This window comes from Uloborus diversus, chromosome 2, assembly GCF_026930045.1.
Source record: "Uloborus diversus isolate 005 chromosome 2, Udiv.v.3.1, whole genome shotgun sequence".
Lineage (NCBI taxonomy): Eukaryota > Metazoa > Arthropoda > Arachnida > Araneae > Uloboridae > Uloborus > Uloborus diversus.
Window position 1 is genome coordinate 143,217,523 of NC_072732.1, and position 9,111 is coordinate 143,226,633.

Here is a 9,111-nt window from a genome sequence, read left to right on the forward strand (position 1 = left end):
GTGAATATTGATTGTTAAAATTAAAAAAAAAATGATCACTTTCGTGGGGTTGGGGATGGGGAACTTTACTGGGTATTTGTTTCATTATTTTGATTGGCAAAAAATCTCTCCCCGCCCCCAGTAACTATGGGTCAATTTGTCAAAAAAAAGTTTTTTGTTTCTCTTTATTTGGTCCGAGTCGAGTACTATTCGAACTTTCCCATGACCTCTTAAATTGTAAAAAAAAATGCAATTATTTATTCGGTAAAAAAAAAGCAGGTAGAAAATCCCCCCCCCCCCAGCTATGTTGGGGCGAACTTGTTGCCCCCCCCAGGAGTGAATTATCGATTGATTAAATAAAAAAAAAAGATTACTTTCGTGGAGAGGGGGGATTTTCTCAGAGTTTACATTTGATTGTAGCAGGAAAAAAAAATCCCCCCCCCAATTTTTTTTTAAATTTAAATTAGAAATTTTGAAATATTTTTCAAAATGAAAGGAAGCAATTCAGCGTCCGTACACCTGCTTCTACCCTTGTGTGCTCAGTATGAAAAGAAGGAAGGGGAAAGTACACGCCTGTGATGATTTCTTCTTTGCTGTTTCGAGGGCAGTTTCGTCAGTGATCAACTGTAGCCAACACAGTGAAGTCGTTATAGCTATTGGTTTTTCTTTTCGGAGCACGCTGTACCGCATCCTTAAACTGAAAACGTAGAAAAATCCTTTTTTCAAAAATAAATTTTGATGTTTTTATGTTATGAGTGTTTTAAAGGGTAATTTTAAGTGTAGCCAGCCATTAGATAAAAGATTGAATGTCTTGACAGAAACTTTATTTGAAGGAATAAAAGTTTCAAAGATTCGAAAACACTGAAAACTGAGATTCCGTGATTTAGATTTTTCCGAGTTCTTAACAGAAGCAGATCATCGAGATTGTAGGAACATTTTTATCAAACTAGATAGACACTATCACAACCAATATGCTGAAGGTAAATAAATCTATATGAATTACCAAATTATTATTTTAAAAATTCATTTAACGCATCGGATTAACGCATTAAAATTTACAAGTAAAAAAATCGTTATTGCAATTTTAACATAAAATCACTTTTGTTTGTGAAATAAACTCATAAATACTGGGGTAGGGGGAGATTTTTTTTTTTTGAAATTAAAACAATTAAATGTATACTCTGAAATTCCCTCACGACAGTTATTTGTTTTTTATTTAAACAATAGATAGTTCACCCTGGGGGACACCACATTGTAAAACCGCGCACCGCGTAGCAACCCCCCCCCCCCACACAAATAGATGGGGGGAATTTGCTACGAGTTTTTTTAACGAATAAACATCCAAGCTTTGTTTTTTGCAATTTAAGCGGTCAGGCTAAAGTTCAAATAGTACTCGACTCGGACCAAATAAAGGGGAACAAAAATAAAAAATAAAATTTTTTTTTGACAAATTCATCCATAGTTACTGGAGGGGGAGAGATTTTTTTTTTTTTTTTTTGCAATTAAAACAATTAAATGTATGCTCTGTAAAATTCCCTCCACGAAATTGATCTTTTTTTTAAATTTAATCAATCGATAATTCACCCCTGAGGAGAGCACCACGTTGTAAAACCGCGCACCGCGTAGCAACCCCCTCCATAAGTGTGTGTGTGGGGGGGGGGAATTGCTACGAGTTTTTTTTAACGAATAAATGTTCAAACTTTGGGGTTTTTTTGCAATTTAAACAGTCATGCGTAAGATAAATAAATACCTTTGTGCTGAATAGTAAAGTCAGACAAAGCAACGCAAGGTAATTCCGGGTGAGTTGCCCCACCGGTAGAGATGCCCCAGTTGCTGTAATTTCGAAACCCAACACTAGATGGATCTCCAAGTCCGATCACTATTTCAGTTGGATGTTGAAAGCTGTGCTGTGAAAATTACGTGAACTTATTTCTTCGTTTTCTGCTGTTACAGTAACATTTTAAGTAAGTACCATGTTTTTTCTACTGTGTTATAAGAGTGATGTTGCATTTTAAGGCTGGCACTTGTTAATAAGAATGAATTTTTATTCATCTAAGCTAAAAATCTGTAGTGCGAAGTTGATTAGTCGACTTCAGGCAATGTAACGCCATTTTTGCCGTCTTGTACTTTGGACTGCTGACAGGGCATCTCTCCCGTACAAAAAGGACAGACGCCCCAGCTTCTATTCGGGTGAGATGCCCCACATACAGTTTCAGCGACAAAACTCTTTTAAGTGTTTAAATTTTTAAATAGTATTTTTAAAATCATATAGTTTTTACAAATTGTGTAATGTGCGTAAATCGGTATATTTTTTAACTGAAAAAATATTTTTTGGAACTATAAATTTAGATTAACATTTATCAATGAAATTCAAAATATAGTTTTAAGCTTGATTAACGAAGTAATACATTTATTTAATATTCACACTTTTTATACTATTCACTTTCCTTTATCTAAGGGGCAAGATAAGTAACCGAAGTGTTAAGTTTATGAAGAAAATTAAAATAAAATATATTACTCTTTTTAATGAAACTAAGTTGTTTTATTTTTTAAATTATTCAAACTGATAGTGTTTATTCTAAAAATTAAATTAAACTTCGAAATGCACACAAGTTTCCGTTTGGAAACTAAGACAGATAATTATTCAGACGGCTTGCTGGGCGTGAAACGGGTAATTAATTATAATAGTTTTTGTATGTCTTTTTTTTTGCTAATGTATTGTTGAACTTTTTCAAATTTATTTTTTCTGTGGTTAATAGTTAAATAGGTGAAATTAAATTTAACTAAACAAATGGACATATGTCTTACAAAGTATTTATCGCAAGTTAACTACTTGGAAATTTTAACTTTTGATTTGAAATTAATTAAATTTGAAATTTATTGGTACAATGCTTCTTATTTGTTTTAGGCAAGATGCCTACAGTGTACAAAAGGAAAAAAACTGGAGCAGCTCGTGGGACCTGGACAGAAGACAATTTAAAAGAGGCTCTAATGAGGCTAGAAGCAGGAGAAATTGGTGTCAATGAAGCTGCTAGATACTATGGAATTCCTTCTCGGACACTTCGTCGTCGAAGAAAAACAGGCAACAATATCAAAACAAGCTCTTTAGGACCACAAGGAGTGTTTGGAGTTGAAAACGAAAAACGTCTCGTCAAGCACATCCAACGTTTAGAAAAATGTGGATTTGCACCTGACAAAGAGACAATTAGAACACTTGCTTTTCAGTTTGCTGAAAAGCTAGGTCTCAATCATCGATTTAATTTAGAATCAAGAATGGCTGGGTATGACTGGCTTTCATCATTTCTTAGAAGAAACCCAGAACTAAGTATTAGACAAGCCCAGGGCCTCTCTTTAGCAAGGGGGGAAGGTATTAACAAAGAAAGTGTTGATCATTTTTTTTTTTTAATTCTCTCGGAAGTGTTTGAGGAACATGAATTCTTTACAAGACCGGGAAGTATTTATAATATGGATGAAACCGGCTGTCAGTTAAATAACGTTCCAGGAAAGGTCGTAGCTACTAAGGGGGCAAAAGATGTTCATGTTTTGACGTGTACAGAAAGAGGAGAAAATATTACAGTTATTGCTTGTTGCAATGCAGAAGGACAATATCTCCCCCCTTCAGTTATTTTTAAAGGCGTTCGGGAAAAAAAAGAGTTTTCTGATGGTCTTCCACCTGGATCTATGGTGTTCATGAACGAAAGATCCTCATACATCAGCATAGATATTTTTTTCAGATGGCTTAAAGATGTCTTTGTTCCGAGAAAACCCCAAGGAAAGACTTTGCTAATTCTGGACGGTCACGCATCGCACTTAAACTGTTATGACTTGCTGGAATTTGCAGACAACAATGATATTATAGTTGTCTGCCTGCCCAGCCATACCACACAAGCTCTTCAGCCTCTTGACCGGTCTTTTTTTAAGCCACTAAAACACTACTTTAAAAAGGAAGCAAGGAATTGGATTGTTAATCATCCAGGAAGGACCATTGGGAGAATACAAGCTGCAGAACTGATTGATAGAGCCTGGAAAAGGGCAGCTTCTGTTCACACTGCTATTAATGGTTTTCGAAAGACGGGAATTTTCCCTCTGAACCAAGCAGAGATTCCAAACTACTTCTTTTCCATCAGTGAAGAAATGAAACCGACCTGTGAACAGTCCGAAAGTTCTAAATCATCTGACCTGACATCCACCCCGACAAAGTTATTGCACCAGATTTCACCTGTACCTAAGTTAGAGGAAAGATGCCGAAAAAGAAAGAAACAGTCGGCTATGGTTATTACATCCCAAGAACACATCAAAGAAAAAAAGCTAAAATCCGCTGCCAAATTAAGCAAAGCGTCAAAACAGCTGGTGATGGACACACCCATTGAAACCGGCGGAAGTGATCATACAAACAACTGCCTCGAATGTGAGGAGAACTATTATTTGACAAAAGAAACAGTAGACTGGATAAAGTGCGTAAAGTGCCAAAAATGGTTACATGAATCATGCACAATGTATGGTAATCTTTGCAATGTTTGCGGAAAAACAAAAATTAGAGAAAATAAAAAGAAAAATATTGTCTGAATAAAATTCCACTTATTTCGTAATATTTTTACATTATACTTTCTAAAATGTAAATTTGAAATTTTCATATATAGGGAAAAAAATGAAATATTTTGCAATAGTTTGAGTTTGATTATAAATTTTATATGACATTTATTTTATTAGACATTTCCTTCTTCGGGCACCCATACTATCAAAGCGGCAGGAAACGAAGTGTTGACAGCTTTAGGGAAAGGAAGCATTCTAGTCAAGGGTCATTCCATAGTGACTAACTTAACATTCGCAGCTGATTTTCAAATTCTTTTTACTTACACCGGGAGTAAAAATAAATGTGTTTTGGTTTAATATGCAGATTTAAAATTTACAAGGTGACTATTTTTTATTTCTACCAAGAATTTGAAGTAAAATAAACGCTAGCAGGTATTTTTTCACCAAAAAAGGCATCGTGACTAACGTAACATTTTTGCAACCCTGAGAAACAATGCTTATGTTACGAGCTAATTTTTTCTGAAACTTACGCAGACATTTAAAGTTGGCCGATATATTTGTAAGAGGTGAACAATCTATTTTTGAAATCGTACTACAGATTTGTTACAGACGAATATTTTTTGGCCCTAAATGGTACTTTTCCGAAAAACTGTGTGTGACTAACGTAACGTGACTAACGTAACCATCGAATAACAAGCAATAAATGCATATAAAAAACTTTTTATAATTAATTCCTTGCTCTTATATTACTTTTACACATTTTAGGAACCTTCTTTGTGTTGTGTTATGGTTTTCTCTTTACTTTTTTCCATATTAGTGTAAGAAATTGAATGGAAGGATTCAGTTCAATTAACTCTATTTGAATGTGCGAAGAAAAAAACAAATAAAAAAAAAACTGCTTTTACAAACTGAATAACATCATTCTTGGTCTAATTAAATCCTAAATATCTCTCTTTTAAAAAATCAACTTTTTGCAAGTTGGTAGTTTTACTGAATTCTAGTATTCTGCTGATATACTAGTTATCATTATAAGAAACTTCGTAGTACTTTTCAATGGCATATTATTTTTTAAGGTTTACTGATTCATCGAACGAATAGTTTTGTGCATCCTTTTGAATTAAAATGTAATATTGAAAAAAAATATTCGAACGTTTTATCAGAATGCATTTTAATTCCAGATATCACCGCAAATGTTTGAATTTCTAAATGATCATTCTTTCATTTTCTGAAATATATGACAGCAGCGCTTATTGTCACTGTATCATGTAACATCTTCAAATGTTTTCCAACGAGCAGCCGTTACTTCATTTTAGTAATAGGTGGAGATGTATTTTCTAAAAAATAGAGACGTTCTTCTTTGTTAAGACTGTATTTCTATTATCTTAATTCTTAAGCTTGGATTCTTGTGTTAAATGCACTTTATGCAGAGTACTCATTTTGCTTTACTCACTTTTTTTCTTTTTAAATAATTCTTTAAATTGGAACTGTCTTCATAAAGACCTTTAAAAAAGTATTTTTCTAAGTAAACAGAAGGTCTACAATGTAATATTACTGGTATTTTTCACCCTTTTTTTTAAATCAATATAGAATGCCTACATGTTCCAAATTGTTCATGAAAATTTACATTAAATTAAATAAATTTTAAATATTAGCAGTCATTTTTAAAATGTTACATTAGTCACATGCAAACCGTTACGTTAGTCACAGCTCAAATGTTACGTTAGTCACACCAATTATTTTACATCTACTGATACTAAAATGAACATTTTGCACTTTTTAAGTAGATATGACACAGATGTAAGAAAATATAAAGTGCTGTTTGGTTCAATCATCTGGTTTAGTTTTTAAGCAGAAAATAGTACATTTTCGTGACTAACGTAACGTAAATATTTTCAGTGAAATAACCAAACTAATTAAAAGACTTATCTTATAATGCATGCAAAAAGAACAGTCAATTTTATTGGGCCAACATCTATTCATTTAGAATAAGCATAGTTCTTTTAAAAATTTGCAAAAATTTTTACATTACACAAGAAAACGTGGACGCATGTTTTTTGCACATCCTAAGCCTTTTCTACAACCTCACACGTTTTGAGCCAGAAGAAAAACACCGAATGAAATTTTTGCAAACTGTTATTGGATTTATGTACTAGAAAGTATGCTGAATGAAATGATAGGTCACAATTAAGGCTTTGTGGAAAAAAAATTTCTGAGGTTGAGGTTGACATTTCTATGGAATGACCCTCAAAGCTTCAGTTGGAATAAATACAGAAGTAATTGAGTTGAAAGATGTCTGGTATGTTCCTGGAATTAGCAGAAATTTGTTTTCAGTCTTAGCTGCTCAGGATAGAAATCAGAATAGTGAGTTTACTTCTACTCCTACCGAATGCTGGTTGAAGATCAACAATGAAGTGAAGCTGTATGGCACTGGAAGTATACGTGGAACTCTCTACAGGGCTGCTCTAGAGTCAATACTTCCAGATAATGAAATAGAAGTTAACTCTGCTAAGTAGATACATAACCTTAATATGTTACTTAAAGTCATTAGGTTAAGTAAAATTTATCAGGTTATGTATCTACTTAGCAGAGTTAACTTTGAACTATAAAGATGAAAAGACGATGATATTATTAGCGAAACTTTATTCCAACTTACTAGATGATCGCCATTGTAAAACTTCAAAAACTACTTAGTGTTGCCAAACAATAATAAAGAAATATATATAAACAATAATACAACTTTAACAGTTCCAAAACTTCTTTTATTACCTCCGCTTATTCTGCAATAAAAGGTTTTCAAGCCACCCTATCTGACAAACATTTTTTGTTTCTTTTTTCAGAAGTTTTAAACTACTTTTGCATAAAATCACCAAGTTGAAAATAACTATTAAAACAATGTAAGACAGCGTTCATCTATTTGAACTAGCTTGATTAAAATTACGATGAAAATCAATTTATTATTATTTTTTTAAATGTAAGCCCTTTTTCAAAACATTTTATGTTTGTTCTAAGTACTTTAAATGGTTCTGGAATGTGTAAAAAGTGCAAAATAAATAGCACTTAAATCCTAAGTTCTCATAGCTATTTATATATCAGAATACTGCGTGCTTTTCGTAGTATTCCACACTTAGAAACTAGTTATTTAACACCTTTCCCACTTTTACTTGAGGTTTCACGCTGGAAACTCTGAGCAAAAAAAAAAAAAAAATCTTTGCAAGTACCAAAATTATCTTAACAATAAGTAACTGACCAGCATAGAATTTTACAGATGCATGTGGGTCAGTACACAGGATCAGTTGGGATTTGCGTCATTCAGATTTTCCTTCCAAGCAACTGTGCGCGTCACCAGCACTGTAGTTGGTAAGAGGTGTGGGGGGGGGGGCGTTACTATTAATTATACCTTTTTTCTTAAACTGTAAAAGCAATGCAAACATATTATGAATTTGTTTAAAGCAACTGTTTTTTGTGCAGTTCCCTCATGTATGTTTTTTTCAACTGTAGCTCTTGTTTAAGAAGACATTGAAAAATGTCGTTTATCAAACTTAAGTCATATACCGCCGAGGTGAACTACAAATGCCAATTATGCGGTGTCAACTATTTGATTTGGCCCATTTTAAAAAGACAACTTACATTAGATTTCGATGTAAATTATGCTTTGTGTGTGTATTTGCGTGCGCGATAATTTCCTTTTTATGAAATTTTTTTTCGTTAAATGAATTCAAGTTGCTTTTATAGACTTTTGAATTTTACCCATACATTTTAGCCTTAATTCTCGTAAAAAAATAATGATAAATAAGTACAAAAAATAAATATTAAAGCATGGAAGAAGGTATAGGGTCATTCCATGCGAAATGAGCAAAATTCGCAAAAAAGTGGTGGCCGCATGGTAACAGATTTTTATGAAATTTGGTATACATGTTCCTTTTATGCCTATATAAAAATATCTAAAATATTTTTGCTTAAATTTTTTTATTTAAATTGTTAAATGCGATTGAAAATTGTTCAAATTGAACAGTATTCTCATAAATACTAAATGTTGCACTTTTGAAGGCTTGTATTGTATTAACTATTTAATGAAAACACAAAAGTTATATGTTTTTGCAATCTATGGAGTAGGATAATTAATCTGATGTATGTAAAATTTTCAATGTTATTATAGTTAACTTTTAACCGAGTTTCAAAAACTGAAAATATTTCAATTTTCTCATAATTAAGCATTTTATTTTTTTAATCTCAATCTTTAAGGATTGCATTAGCTTTGATGAAATTAATACCCAATAATGTGATAAGTATCATGAGAAGAAATACCTTACTTTTGAAGTTGTATTTTAACTCATTTGTCTTCAAAATCAGTTTTAAACTTAGAGACATTTTGTAAAATGATGATTTTCCCCTTCACGTACACACAAAAATTCAAATGAGGGAAAATTCAGGCAACTTTAAAATTTTTCAAGAATATAGAGCTGTGTTTCTACTATTTGCTTGAAGAAATTCGAAATTGGTTTTTGATTTCCAAACGTAAAATAAAATTCAGAAAAATAGCATTTTCTTTTTGTTTTATGGGTTAATCCATACAGGTTCGACGGATGGTTGCGTTCGACC

The 9,111-nt window shown here is 32.5% G+C and overlaps 1 protein-coding gene across 1 annotated transcript; it reads left to right on the plus strand.

Moving 5' to 3' along the window:
• Positions 1-2,892: 2,892 nt before the first annotated feature.
• LOC129216581 (uncharacterized) lies at positions 2,893-4,545 on the plus strand. Its single transcript, XM_054850796.1, has one exon. The coding sequence runs from the start codon at positions 2,893-2,895 to the stop codon at positions 4,543-4,545; it is 1,653 nt and encodes a 550-aa protein (XP_054706771.1).
• The last annotated feature ends 4,566 nt before the right edge of the window (positions 4,546-9,111 follow it).

Coding starts and splice junctions, on each gene's coding strand:
- LOC129216581 (XM_054850796.1), top strand. CDS start 2,893: ATGCCTACAGTGTACAAAAGGAAAAAAACTGGAGCAGCTCGTGGGACC.